The sequence below is a fragment of the Balaenoptera acutorostrata genome, chromosome 14, assembly GCF_949987535.1.
Source record: "Balaenoptera acutorostrata chromosome 14, mBalAcu1.1, whole genome shotgun sequence".
NCBI classification, from domain to species: Eukaryota; Metazoa; Chordata; class Mammalia; order Artiodactyla; family Balaenopteridae; genus Balaenoptera; species Balaenoptera acutorostrata.
The window spans coordinates 43957542-43978955 of NC_080077.1; the positions used below are offsets into that span (position 1 = coordinate 43957542).

Consider the following 21414-nt stretch of genomic DNA (forward strand, 5'->3'; position numbering starts at 1 on the left):
ACATCATCATTCCAGGGGCCCAGACACAAAATCTCCAAGGGACGTTTAATTCCCTCTTCTCTCTCTCACACCCCACTCCCAAGTATAATCAGGACCGAAATCCTCCTGAGCGCCCCTAAATACGCCCTGCACTAATATCCTGACGTCTTCACAGCTGAATCCACTGACGGTTCTCGCATGCCTTGTCACCAGGGCCCAGATCTGTTTCTGAGTTAACCCTTTCCAAGACAGACTCTAAACAGCAGTAGCTTCTTTCTGCCCATCACACTGCTCACCGCCTCCTCATCACAAATGTCAAAAAAGCGCACAGCTCTGCCTTACATCCTACGATACTTCTCTTGCATGTCTTTCTGACTCTTCAAAATGACTATTTCTACTTCTCTCCGTACAAATGTCCTACACCCCTCCCCCACTACCCAGCACCTTCATTCTTAATTGATAGGATGACCTCAGAGTTCACAGAAAAAGAAAAGCCACCAGACAGGAATCACCTTTTATTCTCACCACCGAATCTACCAAATTACCTTCGTTTACACCCACGCTTTCTCCCCCCACCTCCTGGAGCTTGGAGAGTGTCCTGGCTCCTCTCCAAGGTCAACCCCTCCCCCTGCACCTGGGATCCTACCATCTCAGCCTTTGCAAGGCCTTCCTCCTTCCTTTACCCCATTCCTTCCTGCATATGCAATTTTCCCCTCTCCACTGCATCTTTCCCATCAGCATACAGACCTTTTATATTATGTCCTCTGTTAACAGACTCTCCCTTTACTCTGCTCCCGGTTAGAGGAAAACTTTTCCAAAGTTATGTTTTGAAACCCCCAGTTCACAGTCCCTCTCCAAACCGTTCCATCCAGGCCTCCATCGGCACCCACCACCTGAGCCTGCGCCTGTCTGCTGCTGAGACACTGATCATTTCTCCACCCTTCCCTTAGCTGATTACTCTCAGCACGTGCACTGTTTATTTCCTCCCTCTCAAAACACTTACTTCTCCAGGCTTCTCAACACCGTACTCTCCAGTTTTCCCTCCTGCTTCAGACCTCTCCTTCTCCGACTCCTTTGCTGGGTCCTCCTCCTCTGTTTGACTCGGAAGTTGATGTGCTCCCCAGAGTGACCCTGGGACCCCTTTTCTCCTCTATCGACACATTGCCCCCAGATGATCTTATCCAGGACCACACCAATGACACCCAAATCCAAATCCCCAGCCCCTGATTTCTCCCTAAATCCCATACTCCAGCTATCATGTGACATTTCCACTGGACATCTCTAACTTAACTTGCCAGAAGTAAACTCTTGACTTTTTATCCACAAACATGTTCCTCTCCCTGTCTTTCCCATCTTGGACAAGGGCACCATCACTCACCCAGTTTCTCATGCCCCCAAACTGGAGTTTTTCTTTATCCATTTCCCTCAGCAGCCTCACCAAACCACACATCCAATCCCATGGACTCCATCTCCCAAGATGAATCGCTCCAAAACGCAATCATTTCTCTCCACCTCATTGCTACCCTCCAGTCCAAGCCTGCAACGTCTCTTTCCTCCTGGAGCCACTTACCTCTCCCGCAGTCCATTCTCCAACAGCAGCCAGGGTGGGCTTTTCAAAACATTAACCACATTACTCCTCTGCTTAAAACCTTTCAGTTGCTCCCCATCCCACTGAGAATAAAACACAAGTTCTTCTCCCGGCCTATGGGGCCCTAAAAGACCTCACGCCTGCCTCCCCCCACCCTGCCCCAGCCCGTGATCTCCCCCCTCCCATGCTCCCCTCCTTCTTGCACTCCCTTACTTTCAGTCACTCTGCTGCTTGTTTCATCTCAGCATATCCACCTGGAATGCACTGCCTCCTGACCCTCAAGTAGCCGGTTCCTTTTAGTCATTCCAATCTTAGCTTCAATGTTACCAGACAGGGAGAGGCCTCTTCTCACCACTCAAGTTAAAGTACCACCCGTTACCTCTCTGTCACATCGCCCCACCTTAATTCTCTGGAGAGTATTTAGCACAATGAGATATCTGTCTTATGTATGCGTTTATTGCCTGCCCCCAACTAGAACATAGTCTCCAGGAGAGTGGAGGCCTTTTATGTCTTGTTCCCTGCAGCTTCCCCAATATCTAGATGGTGCCTCTTAGCTGGCTCAGTAGTGATGGTGTTGAATGGCTGAAGAGTTCCTACTCTGTGCTCCTCAGAGCCTGAAGTAGAGCCATGCCAGTGGCCCTGCTGCTCATGCTGAGCCCCCCTGTAACCCTGACCCTGCTTTCTGCACTCACACCTAGAATCTGCTCTCTTTAACTTTAAGATCCTTGAAAGATAGCACTCTCCACTTATAGCCCATTCCACAGACCTGCGATGCTGCGCTGTACCCCTTCTCATTGCTAAAGAGCTTCCCCGCCTAACATTCCAGGGGATCCCTTTAAGGTGGGCTGCGCTGTACCCCTTCTCATTGCTAAAGAGCTTCCCCGCCTAACATTCCAGGGGATCCCTTTAAGGTGGGCTGCGCTGTACCCCTTCTCATTGATAAAGAGGTTCCCCGCCTAACATTCCAGGGGATCCCTTTAAGGTGGGAGCCCCAACCTAGCCTGTTGGGTTGAGTCCTTGATACTTAATGTAGCTATTGTCAGGCCTAACCTGCTGCCTCCACATTGCCAGCTGGGATGTACAGATTTCCAGGGCCATGACTAGCACCATCCTAATGCTACCACTATGAGGACCCCCTACCCCATGATTAGATGCACTTCCAGAATCCAGACTCGCTGTTGCTCCCTCTTGGATACTGGACTGGGACCAGTGCTTCTCAAACTATCTGTTATAAAATATTGGTTCTTTTTTTTTTTCAATTCACTGAAGACAATTCTTTTGTAAAATACAATTCAAAAAATCAACTACTAGAAAAATAAAATGGCAAAAAAACAAAAATTAAAATACATGACCTGATATTTTAATATTAGAAAAAAAATCATAAAAGTACTCTGTCAAGTTGCTATAGCTATTTCTAATGCTTACTCTTGATTTCTGTTCTCCTCACAGTCTGGTTACACAATCTGTGAATTAGCACAGGTCCACAGGCCACTGAGTAGCTGGCTAAGGTCCTCCAGCTGCCTGTCTAGTTCAGGTAACACCCTAGGTCTCTTCTGCCCTAGTGAGCAGATCCCTTCCTTGTAGCAAGTTTATCACCTTTCAGCAAACAAGTATTAACCACCCACTATGTTGCAGACACTATTGAGTACCTTCTCAAAAATAATCTAATCTTCCTCTCTCTGACCCTGGTCCACACTCTGTTCAAATTACAGCACTTCCCTCTCCATCCTGGCCGCCTCCATCCCATTTAGACTCCTGTCTCCACTCCACTATATGGCTACAGTAGCCACCTAACTGACCCCTAAACCCTTGTCCATCTGTCCTACAGACTTTGTCCAAAATATAATGTTCAGGCACATCTCTGATCAAGTCCTTTCTCTACTCAATAACCTGCAAAAATAACAACCCACAGTCTAACTCATATTGGAGTGTCTAAGGCTTTCCATTATCTGACTCCATCCTGCAATTCTAGCCTTACTTCACTCTACTGCCTTTTTACCTACACAAAATATTGTCAAACTGGTCATTTAATCCTCCTCCAGTCTCTTACTCTATATTTGGTTCATCCTTTCTGTCATCCCCCTTCTTGCACATGTTCCTATCCTACCCATCTGCTATGGATCAAATGTTTATGTCCCCCCAAAATTTATGTGTTAAAGCCCAACTCCCCGGTGTAATAGTATTTGGAGGTGGAAACTTTGGAGGTATTAGATTTAGATGAGGTCATGCAGGTGAAGTCCCCATTATGAAATTAGTATCCTTATAAGATGAGAAAGGAGATCTCCTTCTCTCTCTCTCTCTCTCTTTCACTCTCACTCTCTCCCTCCACCATGTGTGGATACAAGACAGCTGTCTGAAAGTCAAGAAGGCCCTCACCAGACACACAATCTGCCAGCACTCTGATCTCAGACTTCCCAGCCTCCAGAACTGTAAGAAATAAATGTCTGTTGTTTAAGCTGCCCAGTCTATGATATTTTGTTATAGCAGCCCAACCTAAGACACCATCTTTCAATGCCAGGGACAAATGCCATCCCTGAACCCTCCTGCCCTGTCTCCAGCCTAGTCTCTCCTTCCTCTGTAGTCTTATAAAAGCACTTAGCTGTGTGACCATAAAAATTGGTTTCCATATCTATAAAAAGATTATTATGAGAATAACATATGTAAAATTTTATAATATAAAATGTATGCTTTATAATGTAAAATTTAAGAATTTGAGCTACTGTCTAAATGCTCATTTTAATTCAAACACTCATAGGTTGTATCAAATTACATAGTAAAGCAATCGAGTCCTTCCAAATCACCCTCAATCTCTCTTACCTGCAATGCACAAACATGTCCCCAAGCTCCCTCAAAGTTGTGTATGCACTGTCAGAATGTAGATATTTTCAGGAAACTCTATTTTCTTGGGTTATATGGCAATGGCCTTGATAGGCTCACCCTGAAATGGCAGGATGAGATCCAAGTCTGTTCTCCTTTTTCTTCTAACACTCTGAAAGTAGATGAACATTAATGGCTATTCCTCCTTTGTTTAAAGTCCTAAGTGAAACAAATTGTATTGTATTCCTCAAGAAAGATCTGCCTCTTGACTCTGTGTAAACTTCAAGTAATTTTATTATGGGGTCAGTCTTCCTCTTGAGTAGTTTTCTTACAGGTGAAACAGCTAAATTATGGGGCTTTTTTTTGCATCTCTGTTAGATAAGCTTGAAAATCTAATCATTTTGATGTATGTTATCTTTATTTCTACTTTACTTAAATTGTCCCCTTGATAGATTATATTGAAAGGATAATAACAGTTAGAAACTCCGCCAATGGCACTCAAGGGTCCACGTCAGCCCATGACTGTCTGGTTCACCACTATGATCCAGCAGTGCCCAACATATAGTGAACACTTAATAAATACTCATTGAATAAATGACTGACTGATTGAATGAATGAGTGGACAAGGAAAAGAGAAACCAGTGAAGTATTTGTCTTACACAATGGATCAGTACCTTGTACTATCTCCAAGCCAGGAATGATTAGGAATTGTAGCCCTGTCACTCTAAATCTGGATATAATTAGCATGTTTTAGTTTTTAGCCTCCTTTATTTTTTTTTTTTTACATCTTTATTGGAGTATAATTGCTTTACAATGGTGTGTTAGTTTCTGCTGTATAACAAAGTGAATCAGCTATATGTATACATATATCCTCATATCCCCTCCCTCTTGCGTCTCCCTCCCACCCTCCCTATCCCACCCCTCTAGGTGGTCACAAAGCACCGAGCTGATCTCCCTGTCCCATGCAGCTGCTTCCCACTAGCTATCTATTTTACATTTGGTAGTGTATATATGTCAATGCTACTCTCTCACTTCGTCCCAGCTTACCCTCCCCCGCCCCATGTCCTCAAGTCCATTCTCTACGTCTGCGTCTTTATTCTTGTCCTGCCCCTAGGTTCATCAGAACCATTTTTTTTTTTAGATTCCATATATATGTGTTAGCAATACGGTATTTGTTTTTCTCTTTCTGACTTACTTCACTCTGTGTGACAGTATCTAGGTCCATCCACCCCACTACAAATAACTCAATTTCGTTTCTTTTTATGTTTAGCCTCCTTTAAATGTGTATTCAGTTGTACTAGATTTCCCTAATTAATTTGTTAAAAGGGCAGGAATTGATGGTTCATAATATCAGAACTTGTAAAATGGTATGTAAGGTATTTTTTAACATCACAGTCACATAGGTAAATTTTCTTGAGAGTTTAAAATTTAAATGTAGCAGAAAACAATATTTTAAAAAGTTTAATAATAGTATACTTAAACAAATTACATTCATGTTGCCACCGATTGAGGCATGTCATTTTTCTAAGAAAATATTTTCTAAGACATATTTATTTTTATTGTTTTCCTTGCCATTTCCTGGGAAACTCCTTCTCAACTCTTGTACATTCAACTAGTGTCTGTATAAGACAGAATAAGTGCAATATGGATCGCATACAGGACAACTTATTTATATGATTCTAGCATCTAGATATTTAGAAGCATACAATTAAGCATTATGCATAAAAATTCAGATTACAGATTATAATCATTCACTCTCAATAGCAGTACATATGCCAAGCTACCCAGTTAGATTTTGAGGTCCTTCAAGCCAAGAATAATGTTTTGCTATGTATGTGTCCTCCAGAAGAGGACTCAGCACACAGAAAGTGATTAGGAACAAATGAATATAGAAACAATCAACAGAGTAAAAAAACAACCATTGGAATGGAAGAAAATATTTGCAAATCATATATCTGATAAGGGATTAATATCCAGAATTTATAAAGAAGTCCTACAACTCAACAACAACAACAAAACCAAACAATCCAATTTTAAAATTAGCAAAGGATTTGAATAGACATTTCTTCAAAGAAGATATACAAATGGCCAACAAGTATATGAAAAGATGCTCAAAATCAGTGATTATTAGGGAAATGCAAATCAAAACCACAATGAGATATCACTTCACACCCATTAGGATGGCCGCTATCAAAAACAAACAAACACAGTGTTAGCAGGATGTGGAGATACTGGAACCCTTGTGCACTGTTGGTGAAAACGCAAAATGGTACCACTGCTATGAAAAATGGTATGGAGGTTCCTCAAAAAATTAAAAATAGAACAGATGATTCAGCAATCCCACTTCTGGTTATATAGCCTAAAAAAACTGAAAACAGGATCTTGAGGAGACATTTGCACATTCGTTTTCATTGCAGCTTTATTCACAATAGCCAAGAGATGGAAGTAACCTAAATGTCCATCAACAAGTGAATGGATAAAGAAAATGTGGTATTACACACACACACACACACACACACACACACACACACATAATGGAATATTATTTAGGCTTAGGAAATTCTGCCACTTGTGACAATGTGAATGAACCTTGAGGACATTATGCTAAATAAAATAAGCCAATTACAAAAAGAAACACTGCATGATTCCATTTATATGAGGTATCTACAATAATCAAACTCTTAGAAACAGAAGGTAGAATGGTGGTTGCCAGGGCCAGTGGGGAAGGGAAAAGAGGAGTTGTTGTTCAATGGACACAGAGTTTCCATTTTGCAAGATTAAAAAAATTCTAGAGGTCTGCTGCATAACGATGTGCATACAGTTAGCACTACTATACTGTACACTTAAAATGATTAAGATGGTAAATTTTATGTTATGTGGTTTCAGACCTTACATATATACACTAATATGTATAAAATGGATAACTAATAAGAACCTGCTGTATAAAATAATAAAATAAAATTCAAAAATTTAAAGTAAAAAAAAAGAATAAATGAATGTATACATGTAGATGTTCATGTCACAGTCAAGAAATATGCCAAATAGTATGGGGTATTTTTCCACGTGTCTACTGGCATTTGACTTCCTAAGTATACTTTTTTAGAAACATAATCAAGAATTAATGTGTTTGAACAAGGTGCAGTGAATGCTCATTGGCCTGAACTCAAATGAATGAGAAAGCTAAACTAAAACCTGGTGGTGGTACTTTCACATGCTGCATTCTGCTTTTATGAGAAATGGCAATTAAATAATAAATCAGCTCTTGCATTAAGTAACTTTAGAACTATATGGGCAGCAACTCAATTTGCCATATTGTCTACATCTATAGCAGTGTACAGTAAAGACAGACATCTTTTATTATGGGCCTGAGGCACTGAAGGATCTTGAGAGAGTAAAAGGTCAAAGAAAAATTACATGAAGATAGGTCCATTTTCTTACACGTTACTTCCTTGGAAATGCACCATCTTTATCCAAGGTAAACCAAATATTCCTTTAATATGAACATTCAGCTTTCTAAGCTCCATGCAGAAAACTATACTGGATGATCTTCCAGTTTTATAATTTTGTCCTTTAGTTAAAAATAAATGTGTCCTTCAGACATCTTTTGTTTACTACTAATCTTAGAAATGTCTGTTTTTAATCACACCATGCTGTTCCATTTGGAATATTTTGTATCAATTATCCTCATTACTGGTTGGTCTTCCCCTTTCATTCTGACATCTGTTAGAAGGAGTAGCTTGAGGAAGAGCCTCACTATCAATTTTTTAACAAAAGCCGTCCCATTTGATTAAAAAGGATCACCTAAATGATAATAGATGTCTTCATCAACTGTACCTAATAGTACAAGCATAACTCTGTTCCTGGCAGCCATTCTGTTGGTTCACCATGTTCTCTCCACCTTACTTAATAACTCAGAAAAGCTATATATACATACTGTCCCATCACATATGGTAACTTCCCACGTGGATATCGATTTTATGTAGGCTTGCTACCAACTCTCCTATGTATCCTCCTTAATGCTTTTTAGTTTTCAATTCAAAAAAGTTTCATAAATTTGAAAATTAAGGAAATAAATCAGAATGTACGTTAGAAATCAGCTAGTTTCAAGTCAAATGAATGGATGACCCAGAGTCACACTCGTGGTTCCATGCCAACGATTAAACATCCCCACAAGACACAAAAAGGCAGAAATGCCTTTATAACTTGAAACAACCCAATGCATCTCTTATTGGGAAGAAAGTGGGTCAAAACTTGAAATTCATGGTTATTTTTATTAAGATCTGAAACTGGGCTTCCCTGGTGGCGCAGTGGTTAAGAATCCGCCTGCTAAGGCAGGGGACACGGGTTTCGTGCCCCGGTCCGGGAAGATCCCACATGCCGCGGAGCAACTAGGCCCGTGAGCCACAGCTACTGAGCCTGCGCGTCTGGAGCCTGTGCTCCGCAACAAGAGAGGCCGCGATAGTGAGAGGCCCGCGCACCGCGATGAAGAGTGGCCCCCGCTTGCCACAACTGGAGAGAGCCCTCACACAGAAACGAAGACCCAACGCAGCCAAAAATAAATAAATAAATCTATTAAAAAAAGATCTGAAACTAATATTCAAGTGGGAAAAGATAAATAAAACCCCACACAGGCAAAACATAAAACAAGCTATCACTCGTTTTCCGCAAACATTTCGTAATGAAATCATTTTAGAGGAGAAAATCTTCAGATACTACATAGATTAGTATCTACTCCTATATGTTTCTAAGAAGTCTACTAGTACCAACAGTTCCTGTGAGAGGGTCATCAACTGTTGCCCTTGAAGTATTTTCTTTTTTGTCATATCTTGCTTGCCTGTGGCAGGGTAATAAATACTATCTCACACTCAAGAAATAAGTGAAGAGGAGTTTGCCATAATTTTTTCCTTCTTTGAACCAAGACATTATTCTAAATCTTTGGGAATTAAAGAAGTAACAATTATCCCAGCATCTAAATCATCTTGTATTTCTTGCATCACACTGCCAAAACAATTTTGAACAGGACAGGGGAGAAGAATGTGACACATCCCATTAACTGGTAAAAAAAAATTATCTAGCACCTCCTCTTTCACCAAAATTATGGATACTATTATATTCTACTCTAATTGTTTTACAGGGAGTAGTCAATCAGTGAGATGCCCTATTTGTCATACAAAAAATGCAACCATCCAACTCAATAAGCCTTTAAAGAAAGGGGAAAGGATATGGAGATATACCGAGGAAATAAAATGATGCAGGACAATGTAAGGCAGATTGCATTAAGGTAATACTGCATTTTCATTCTAAGCTTCTTGAAAGACAGTACCTTTAATTATTAATCAGTACTTCTCCCTTTACCTATTCCTCGGTAGGCAGGATACAGACAGCATATGTGTTTGCATTTCTTCCTCTGGGTTGGCAAGTAGCTATTGTTACAGGCTGTGACCAGCGGCAGGCAGTTCACCAGGCTTGCGCTGCTCACAGTCTGACACTCCTCGTCCCAGTGCACCATCCTCAGTCTCTCAGCACCGCCCCTCTGGCCCAGTGGGATCCTCAGAGTAACTAACAGTGGTGCAATGCCCCACTCAGTCACTGAAGAGACTCTACTGGCCAGCTCACAGCACTAGAATGCTGCCAACAGTATATCTGCATGCCAAAAGTTAGAGGGATATTTTTCATATTGGCTCCAAACTTCCAGATTTCCAACCTCACTTTCTGCTAGCAGCTAAGTTGCTGCATGCCAGAGGTAGATGAAAGGAAACGATTGTCCAGAAGACAATTAGTTGATAGGGCAACGTAGGTGAAGGAAATAGAAGTATTAAGGAAAGAGGAAGAGGAAAAGAAGAAAAAGAAGCAAAAAGGGATCTTTAGCTTTTAGACAATGAACAAAGATGCTTATGATATGGCGCCCAATGGGCCAGCCTTAAAGCCATTACTGACTAGTCCAACATACCTGGAGGGTTCAGACCAGAGGGGACCCACACCTAAGTGCTGGCACAGGAACTCGAAAATTCCACTCCCGCCCCCCACCTCTTGCTTTTACACAGAGCCCAACCATTCAACAGCCACACCTAGTGCTGTCTCCTGTTGACATAATCATGGAGCAAAAGCCAAGCCCATCAGCATGCTAACGAAATTACTCCACCAGGATTTTTACACTTATTCTGATTTTTTTCAGTCTCCTTACCAAAGGCACTCCTTCTCCAAAGAAATATTTTCTTCTTATCCTTTAAGGATAAGGAAAGATCATTTACTTAATACAAAATATTACACTGAAAATTCTGAAGAACTTTGAAAGACAACCAAATGTTTCAGTTGAAATCTAAAGGCTATAACCCTTGGGTTCCATTCACAGATGCATCTGCCATGAAATGTCATGGACCCAACCTTTCAGTCTAAGTTCCTCCTCTATAAAACTCATGTCACAGATCACAGAAGGCTAGTAAAATACAACATTCCCCCCATGATGTACCATGACTTCAATTAACTTGTGTACAATATTCCCACTGTCCTCCCTTAGACAACAGAATTCGGTTGAGTAATGAATTCGTGTAAAGCTTTATACTTTCCCAAGTCTTTTCTTCAGTATTACCTCATCTATTTCTCAAAACCATGATAAGAGAGGTAAGACAAGTATAAAACACATTTTACAAATGAAGGAACCAAGAGCCATGGAGATGAACAGCTCTGCCCCAAGCCACGTGGCAAGTCAGCGGCAGAGGAATGATGACAAACCAAGCCCCTCAGCTCCCACCTCAGTGCTCTTGTTATTCTGGACTCTAAGATCCACGAAACATCAAGAAATAACCTGCACAGAGTCAATAATAACTTACAATCAAGCAAAGATAAATGAACAATGGCAGCAGTTTTTTCTCAGTTTGATGAGGGAAATTAATAATTAACATATTCTGCATTAAATTTAAACAGCCAATGCCAAGTCATTTACAATTCAAAAAAAACACAGGTATTCAGAAAGGATAGGAAGCCCACATAATAAGTACTAAGCCAGCATCTTCTTGATTTATTCTGCTCATTATCTTTTTTAGATGTAATATGTAATATTTTGGAAGGTGTTATTCTAAGCTACAAATCAAAGGAAAGTAAAGGCTTGAGTTTCTATTACCAACTCTTGTCTCACTTCAGAGTGAATTTCTTCTCATTTGATAATAAATGGAAACACTCGGAAGTACCCACAAGTAAGCTAATATACGTTAAGTCTTCACAAGTGACGACTCCTGAATGGTTTGGGATTTCATATGACTAAATTAAACCATACTCCGAAAATAAGGAGCTTTTCAAGCTTCTATTTCTGTACCTATTTTGTGCTCCCACTAGAGCTTTCAGCCCCAAGGAGCTCGAGGTGAATCCCTTGGGGAAATCTCGGCTACCCCAAAAGAGTGCCACACAGAAACCTGTACGAACAGAGCAACCTTAAGAGTTACCCCCAACAGATGCATCGAAAGGCACACACGCACCCAAATAAAAACACACACAACCGGTTCTCTATTTGATTTTTAAGTGTCAGCTCTTCAACCATTTCAAGTTACTTTAGTAGAAAAAGTCCCTTTCGCATCACGGCCGACTCAGGGGCGCCAAGGGGGGCCCTCATCTCACATCAACCCAGGTTCTCATCCTAAACGCCTCGTCCTTGATCCATCCACTGCGCAGATTCCAGCACTGGAGGCGCCGGCCGCCAGCGTTCGCCTCCTCTGGCTTCCACACAGCCAGGAGCCTCCTCCTCATACCCTTCCCGCAACATTTCTGCACTTTGCCTGGGTCTGACCCAGGCCTCTAACCTCCCCATCCCCGCTCCCAGCCAGGAAGAGTCGGAGCCGCAACTGGGGCGCCGGGCGGGAGAAGTGGGTCCCCGCGCCGCCCGCCGGGGCTGTCGCCACTACCCCCATCTCCCGGCGAGGGGCTGGGATACCTCCGGGCGGAGCGCGAGGCCGGCGACTTCCACGCCATCCCCGCAGCCCTGCGCCTTCCCGCCTCCTCCCCGGCTACCCCCAGGTCCGCTCCGGCCCCCGAGCGCAAAGCTGGGGCCCGAGTGGGAGAGGGAAGCGAGGCGACACGAGTGTGCGAGGGTGTGAGCGCGGACACACAGCAGCCAGGCTGGCGGAACCCCGCCTCTCCCCGAACTCCCGCCTCGGACCAGCCGGCGCCCGGGCGCCGCGGGGCTCCCCGCTCCGGGACAAAGCTGCCGCGGCCTCTCCGCCAGCGCGGGGCGCGCCGTCGCCCGCTCTCCTCAGTCTCCCCGGACGCGACTCCGTCCGTCCCAAAGGGCCTCCGGGCCGCCCGGGGGACGGAGGGGTCCCCGCGCCGGGCCCCCGCAGCCGCAGCCCCGCGCCCCCGCCGCCGCTCACCTGTTCAGCACTTTGCGGATCCTCTGGCGCACGCCGGCCCGGGAGGAGGCGGACAGGCTTCCGCCGCCGCCGCTGCCCTCGGCCGGCAGGTTCTCGATGGTGGTCACCACATGGTTCGGCGGGGCCGGCGGCGGCGGCTGCAGCTGCTGCTGCTGCGGCTCGGGGGGGATCATCGCGGCGGAGGCAGCGGCGCGGCGGTGATCAGAACGCTGCTGGGCGCATCGTGCGCCGGCTCCGGGCCCGGGAACGCGCGGAGGACTCTGCCGGGCGGCCGCGGCCCGGGGAGGCGGTGCTGCCTGCCAAGCGGCGAGGCGGGGAGGCACCCGCGGCTACGGCCGCCGCCGCCGCCGCGCAGCCCGCCACTCACACCTCTCCAGTCCCAGTGCGCGCACCCTCGCTCAGCCGCCGCCGCCGCCGCTTCCTGCCCCGGCTCTTCCCGAGCCGCGTCCCCAAGTCCCGGCACGCCCCGCGAAGTGGCCGTGAAGGGTGTCGCGCGGGGGCGCCGAGCGGCCGGTCGGCTTAGAAGACCCCAGAGGAGAGAGGGGATGGGGCTCCGGGCCTCGCCTTCTCTCCCGGTGCCCAGGTCTTCTCGGGGCGAGCGGCGGCAGTGGCGCTGGCGCCGCCTCAGCCGGTCCCCCGCTCGCTCGGAAAGCTGCCGTCTGTGTCTCACGGAGTGAGAGACCGGGAGTGAACCCAGAGAGCCTGGCGGGGGCGCAGCGGCGGCGGCGAAGGGGGGCCGGGCGGGGGACGCGCGCTCTGTTCTCGCCAGAGGGCGCTCCCGAGGTGCCTCGATGCCGCGACCCTCCCGTCCCCGGTCCACCAGAGGCCCACGGTCTGGGTTGCTGTGATTGTTTTCTTTTGGGGTTGTTGTTGTTTGTTTGTCTGTTTGTGGGTCCCCCCCCCACGCTTGTGAGGTTGAGAATAGATCCTCCCTCTTTAGTTGGAGGGAACTCCCCTCTCCTGCCGAGATGCCGCGGAAACTAGCACCACTTTCCCGGGACAGCGACAGGATGCTGAGAAGAGCGCCGGCCCTGGATTACAAAGCCAAACTCGAGTATCCTAAATATTACACCTACAGTCACTATAATGGGCCTGGAAGAAACTGGAGGAGAAACAACTTCTCACAAAGAATTCATTCTGGGAACTGGAAAAAGCATATCAGACCAACTCAACGTCTCGGCTTCATAACACTGTGAAGGGAATGTAGGCAGATTTGAGTTCCAATCGTGCCTCTAAAACTCATTAGCAGAGACTCCCTAAGCAATTTACTTGAATTCTGAGACACAGTCTCCTTTGTGCAGCGGGGCTACTCCTGTCTCTCTCCCCGCAGTGCTGTAAGAGTTAAATGAGGGAAACCACCCAGCAGGGGGCCCTGACAGCTTCTTCAGTGGCGCTACTACCACAGATCTCCACTCTCAAAAGGGAAAACCCCTGTGTATCTGGCTCCGAAATCTTAGACCTGAACACCCTATTGCCGCCAAAGGAAACTGATTCTCTCTCCCAGGCATCTCTCAGACCTATTGATCTAGATCCCAGTTAATAGTTGACTCCTAAGATAGAGAGATTTTTCTTTATCTGGACTGCCTGGATAGAGATCCTATAGTGAAAAATGATACACATTTAACATTTGTTTCCATTTCAGTGCACTACGTGGAATTATTTGCCCTGAATATGTTTAATAGGTAAGTATATCTACAGGAAAGCATGCTGATACCACCACCGAATGCAAATGCACTGGAAACCAGCAAATAAAAAATACTGGTGATAGGAAGTGCCACAGAGAAGGGGGTTGAGGAGAAAGCAACACTGAAGAAAGGGATGGGCTGTCTGATTAACAGAGGGGAAAAGGGAGATGGGAGGATAAAAAGAAGATGAGGTTGGGCTTCCCAGGTGGCGCAGTGGTTGAGAGTCTGCCTGCCGATGCAGGGGACACGGGTTCGAGCCCTGGTCTGGGAGGATCCCACATGCCGCGGAGCAACTGGGCCCGTGAGCCACAACTACTGAGCCTGCGCGTCTGGAGCCTGTGCTCCGCAACAAGAGAGGCCACGATAGTGAGAGGCCCGCGCACCGCAATGAAGAGTGGGCCCCGCTCGCCGCAACTAGAGAAAGCCCTCGCACAGCAACGAAGACCCAACACAGCCAAAAATAAATAAATAAATAATTAATTAATTAAAAAAAAAAAAAAAAAAAGAAGATGAGGTTCATTTTTTGGTTAAGAAGTAAGTTCCCATTCCTTTAACAAGATTGGGAGCCCTTTTTTTTTTTTTTTTTTTTTTTTTTTAATCATTGAACATTTGAGGAAACAGCTATCCAAAAAAACTCTCCAATCTATGTTTCAATTTATGTAAAACCCAGTTACCACCTGAAATATCCCTGAAGTCTTTTTCTACCAAAATTAACTCAAATTAGAACATTTTCCCTTTTATAATTAACACACTGTCCCGTTCTTTCTCAGCAATCATTCTCATATTTTTCCACCTCAGATTTCTACAGGATGCTCTGAAGAATTGTTACGAATAGGATCAACGTTTGTAACCTCATGGGCATTAAGATTCTAACAGTTCGTAATGAGTTTGCCCTTGGAGGACCCACCAAATGTAGGAGACGTGAATGAAATGCACTTCAGCTGAACCTGACAGCAAATCATGGTGGGAGTCTCTCTCTTAAAACAACATTTATGGTAATTTCAGGTGTCTGCCTTGAATGACTGTTTGCTTCAGTGCCCTCTTCCTTTGCATTTGTCTTGCTTCCATTTGAATGCTTTTGGCAAGTCACAAGTGCTGTGTCTGCACTTCAATGTCAGCATTTGCACCTGGTCATTCCTCTAGAGGGACCACTGAATGCAAATGAACTAAATCTCCGCTGAATCAGGAAGGGATAAAACCAAGACGGGAGAGAACAGGGTGAGAGATGTAGAATTTCAATCTCACTGTTAAGAAAAGACCCAAAAGCAGTCTCAAGCACCATGTTTTTCTTATTCATTATGGTAAAGTGGATACAACAGCAGGTCTCTTCTTATCCTCCAATTCTGTGTTTCATGAGCATCTCCTAAAAAGGAGCTGAATTGCATTTGAGAGACAGAGAAACAGGTATTAAAAGTGCAAAGGTCAAGTGGTGTGTCTGAATGGAATTAAACAGAAAAGATGAGGGGAAGGCCTATTTCCCTTCCCCCCCCCCCCGCCCCCGCTGCCTCTTTGGCCTCAAGGGATGAAGGCTGCCAGCTGGAGTTTTTTAGTAGTGGCATGTGGATGCCAGGGTCATACTTGACTGCTCAGTTTACCTCTCTGACCAGTTGTGGTTATGGGCACATCACTATTGCAAAATTTCCATTCCAGTCTTCCCCTTACATCATCTGAACCTCATTTAAGACGCACACTAGCACTGTTGAATTCCTTTAGGAAGCAGAAGTTGAATCTCAGCAACACCTTCTCTAATGTTGCTGATTTTGAAGACACTTCCACTCGTGTAAGGAAGAGTAGACTTTGGTCTGTGATTCAGACCTCAGTCACCAGGCATTTTGACCAATCTGTTTAGCATAGACCGCACCTGTGTGTTTATCAGATTAAAGCTTCAAAGTTATGCTTCAGAAGTGACGGATGATTCTCCCCAAATTGCTCAACAGTTGTCTGGAATTGCTTGTACTGCTGCAAATGCCGAGTGCCCATATACTTTCCCCGTGCCATTCTCTCACTCTCTTTCTTTCTCTCCTAAGTCTGGTTGAATCCACACAACACACACTACTAAACGCGTGGCATCTAGAATGATAGAGCTTCAGAGTTTCATTCATCTAATTGAATTCATGCAGGAGAGAAGAAAACAAAGCTGGTGGGAAATTTGTGGAGAGGGGAAAGGGAAAAGGAGTAGAATGGGTAGGTCTTAACAACAAGTGAAAAAGAAAATTTTTTAAAATGGTACTTATGAGCTCCAGTGATAACCAAGAGCTGTTCAGGCCTGAGGTGAAAAGTAATCATAGTTCACTAATTGTCTAAACTCCAAATTGTGTTTGCTGAGCCATAACAATGCAGACACTGCATCTTGATCAATAAGAGAATTAACTAAGACAGTGGAAAGTGATTGTGGTGAAGTGGAAAATGGTGGAGACGTGGGGAGAGGCACCACTGTTTTGCTTAACAAAGCTTGTAGGATCGACTCTTTAAACCATGTACAGATATAAATTTGACAAAAATAAACATTTTTTCTAAAAAAAGGGAAAATACAGAAGTATAACCCTGACATTTTTTTTCTCAATTGGATTCTTGGTGTTGTCAAGGCACCTTCCTAAGCAGATTGCAGGTAGAGGGGAAAAGTAGGGGTCGCCATCAAGAGCTGCAACAATTTCTTAGTTAAGCTAACAAACAATTGTCACAGTAAATCTACAGACAGATTCATTAATTTGCTAATTATGCTTCCATTCACTGGAGTTGTCTATCCTTTCCTCATTGATAAACCTTCAGTTTCCCAACAGAAAGATTCATCTACAATTCAACAAGCAATTTCTTGTCTTTTGGGTTGACATAAAATGACAGACTATAATAAATGGTGAGACACCATTTTCTAGTTAACATCCTCTGGCAGCAAAGTGGGGAAGGTAGGAAGATGGTAAACAATTTTTTTCACTTTACAAATCAAAAATTAAACGTGGTTGAGTTTATTCATTCAATTGGATATAGTAGATTTTTATTTTCCCCTTAGGTTTGTAAACATCGGTGAGTTGTTAAAGTCAATGGGAATAAGTTATCTCATACTGGGTATCTTTCAACATTACTTTGTCAAATAGTGAGAAGGCAAATCGTCTACCTCTAACCCAATAACAATTTCTCTTTTATTTATAAATTCTTTTTATTTTTAAAGCATTTCTACTTAATCTTCCAAAAAAATACATGAAAATATATTTGTGATATTTTTGTTTACTCAGAAACCCAAGTGAACTCCTAATTTTGTACCTAATTCCAGTTTCTTATTTTGTGACTCAGACTTGAACATGCCATATTCTCTATTTGGTAATAAACTTTAAAGAGGCCAAAAACCTTACTGAAGGCCAATTTTTCTCAGGGCTAATTTAGTTAGAGCTGACTTTGCAAGGTCATTAGACTCTGTGAGCACTAGTTACTTGTGTATTGATTCAGTCCTAAAATAATGTCTCTGTCACCCAGCACTGAGGTGTATACAATTCAAAAACAAAAACAAACAGCAAGAATGTTCTATGTGGAACCAGCGTAAAGGCCACAGATTTCTGGTGGGATCTCAAAATAATGAGTATTATCTAGCCTTAGAAGCCAGCTAGTATTCTTGTGTCAGTTCTGTCTTGAGAGCAACTAATCCTACTTCATTGGTTAGGACATATCCAACTGCTAGTAGCTGAAACCCCTGGCTCAAATCGGCTCACACAATAGGAAATATATTGTATCGTAAAATGAGAAATCCAGGGGTTGGGCAGGATCCAGAATTAGTTAATACAGTGTCTCAGAAATATTACCAAAGACCTAGAGTCTTTCCATCTTTCTCTACCAACCTCAATGAGTTGGTTCTGCCATCAGCTTGGTTCCTTCAGGGTTGCCAGAAGATTGCAATTCTATGTGTCAGGTCCAAATACACCAACATCCAGAAAAGAAAGGAGCCATGTCTTCCAGAAACCCATGGACAGACCTTCTCTCTTACATGTCATTGGCCATGATTGGGTCACATACCCGTCCTACACTATGGAGGCAAAGAGGATGACAATACCATGATTGGCTAAGACTAAACATCTGGGATTAAAGGTGGTTTAGGAATCAAACACAAAAGCCACTAACTTTACCTCTGAGACTCTTTCTTCTGTTATTTTACTCTTTGACCTCCCAACCAACCTTTTTTGATGTGTTCTCTGAGAAGAAATGCAATTCTATCATTCCTTCTCAGTTTCTTGGAAATTTGACTCATATTATCAATTGTCTCTTCTCCCTCCTATATATAAAACATCTCCCTTGTCCTGTAGATATTCAAACATACTCAAGTCTTTCCAATCTTCAAAAAAAGATACCTTCTCTAGATCCCACATCACCCTCCCATTTCTCATCATCCCCTCAAAGCCAAACTGTTGAACTTGCCGATTCATTATTCCAGTTTTCTCACTTTTCCTTCACTCCTCAATCAGTCTGGCTTCTGTCCAGTAACTTCACAAAAAACTCTTGCTGAGATTATCAGTGATTTCCATGTTATAAAACTCGATGGGGTTTTTAGTCCTCACCTTAGCCTTTGACAATATTAACTAATCCTTTCTGTATAAAACAAATTTTCCCAGTGTATCCCATCATGACCCACACGTTTCTAGTTTCATTCTAATCTGATGGCTCCTTCTTAGTCTTCTCTATAAGCTCATTCTCCTACACCCAGCCATCAAATGTCGTAATTCCTCAAGTCTCAGTCTCTAGACCCCTCCTTGTCACTCTACACCCCCTAGACAAGCTCGCCATACCCATGATTTTAATTATCATCTATATGCCAATGGCTGCCTAAAAGAGAGACCCTTTCCTATTCCTTAGCAACAAAGCAACCATCAGCTGCAGGCAAGGACAGGTCCCCAGTGGCTCCTTATTTTTGTTGACTACTACAACTTCATCTATGAGACTGATCCCCTCATGCCTCATATCTCTGATTGTTACTTTGAAAATCCCAAGCTTTCTAAGTTATCAACCAGCACCCACAGGATGATAGCCATATATCCTTAAAATGACTTGATCTCCAACATTTCCCACACCCTTAACTTTTTTGTATGCCTTCTAGGACTCATGATATGTTATCAGAAAACTACTCTTTTCATCTTCAGCATCTTCACCTTTCTTTGCCTTAATGGAAATCTGAATATCCCTTATGACTCCACTCCCTTTGAAGCCCTTTCAGGTGGGTGCTGCTTTTTGTCTTACACCCTGCTTAGCTTTGGTCCCAGAACTAGGACAGGAAGCCTCTTGCTTCTTGTTTCTTCTTTCACAACATTTCTCCTTACACTTCTTTAAAAACTACATCTCCTTTGAAATTGAGGACATCACACTTGACAACTTACTACCCTTCCTTATTGCTGTCACCTATTGACCTGCTGCCAATACCCCTCATTAATTGATCATCTTAGTCCCTGACTCACTTTCTCATTCTACCTGTTCCTATGACGACTTTTGTTTCAACATTCAAATAAATGACCTACCAAATGCCTTGATTCCTCTGTTCCTTAGTTCCAGTGATCTTTTCATCAGCTCTTCCTTCACTCCCGTGGTCCTTATCATCACAAAAAACTGAGTGCTTTCTAAAATACGTATATCAAAATATCCTATTCTCTGACCATCACCTCCACCATCTCCACCACCTCTTCTTTCGCCCTCATCAGTTACTGGCCTCCTATTTCACAGAGAAAATAGAGGCTGTTGAGAACTCCCTCAGCTTCCCACAATCAAACCTACAAATTTACCTCTTTTGGCCCTTCTCAGCTTTCATGATGGAAGAGGTATCCCTCACCTTTCCGAAGACTATTCTCATCACCTGTGCTCTGGAGCCTATGTTCTCTCACTTTCTCAAGGAACTTGATAAAGCAAGTACGCCTGCCTCTCCTGCAATTTTAAACTCTCCCCTCTACTGTCTCCTTACAGTAAGCATTTGGACCTGTTCAAATCTCTCCCTTCCAAAACAACAGCAACATCAATAACAACATTACCTCTGAGTTTGTCAGAGGAATGCCTTCTAGTTAAAGGCATTTTATCTCCTTTACTGGGAAACTTCTTGACCATGTTGTCTACATTTGCTCTCTCCTATTTCTAACCTCACACTCACTCATCACTCTTACACAGCCAGGTTTCGACCCAACTGCTCCCATTCACCACTCCACAGAAACTGATTTTTCCAAAGTTACTGAGGACCTCCTAGTTGCTAAATCCAGTAGACACTTCTTAGTCTCTATTTTGTTGACTCTTGTATAACGTATAAACCATGTAACACAGGTGACACTCCTGAAACTTTCTTCCTTTGGTTTCTGTACTCTTGGTTTTCTTTCTCTGACTGATCCTTCTCTGTTTCTCTTGCAGGAGTCTTTTTCTCTGTATGTCCTTTAAACGTGTTCTTTGAGGCTCTGCCTTAAATTCTTCTCTTTTTCTCCACAACCTCTCCTTAGGCAATCTCGTATATTTCTACAGATTAAATTATCATCTATATGCAAATGACTTTCAAATCATTTTGAAATGATTTGTCAGGACAAAGTGGTTCTCCAGAGCTTCTGACTAGTATAGATTACTACCTACTGAACATCTTCACTTTTTTATCCCAAAAACATCTAGGCCCCAAAACACTAAGCCAAACTCAGTATCTTTCTCCTGAAATAACTTCTTCACAAATTCAGTGAATGGCTGAGATATTGTGATTTATAAGAAATACATTTCTCATGTATTTGGTCTTTGTCCATGGTTCCTGGCTCACAGCTCCTAAAACCCTTGGAATTTCCTAAGTGTTATTGTTGTTCTCTGTACTGTGACCATGTAATCACTTCTGAGCCTGAATTTTTCTGTCAGTGAAAAATGTAATAATTATGTCTGCAGTAAAGTGTAAATTAAATGAGAGAGCACATGGGAAGTACTGGCTACAAACATAGAAAATGCCAATACATACATGTAATACATATGGAAAGTCCTTCCCCATTCATAGCATGGTTTT

At 43.4% G+C, this 21414-nt stretch overlaps 2 protein-coding genes across 2 annotated transcripts in view; one reads left to right on the forward strand and one right to left on the reverse strand.

Moving 5' to 3' along the window:
• SLC35F1 (solute carrier family 35 member F1) overlaps positions 1–12917 on the reverse strand; it is a 404087-nt gene extending 391170 nt beyond the window's left edge. Inside the window, exon 1 of the mRNA XM_057528260.1 lies at positions 12745–12917. Coding sequence (XP_057384243.1) covers positions 12745–12917 — 173 coding nt within the window. The remainder of the gene's footprint in view (positions 1–12744) is intronic.
• Positions 12918–13712: 795 nt separating this feature from the next.
• Positions 13713–21414, forward strand: part of LOC103004469 (calmodulin-binding transcription activator 1-like) — a 37785-nt gene continuing 30083 nt past the window's right edge. Inside the window, exon 1 of the mRNA XM_057527632.1 lies at positions 13713–13798. Coding sequence (XP_057383615.1) covers positions 13713–13798 — 86 coding nt within the window. The remainder of the gene's footprint in view (positions 13799–21414) is intronic.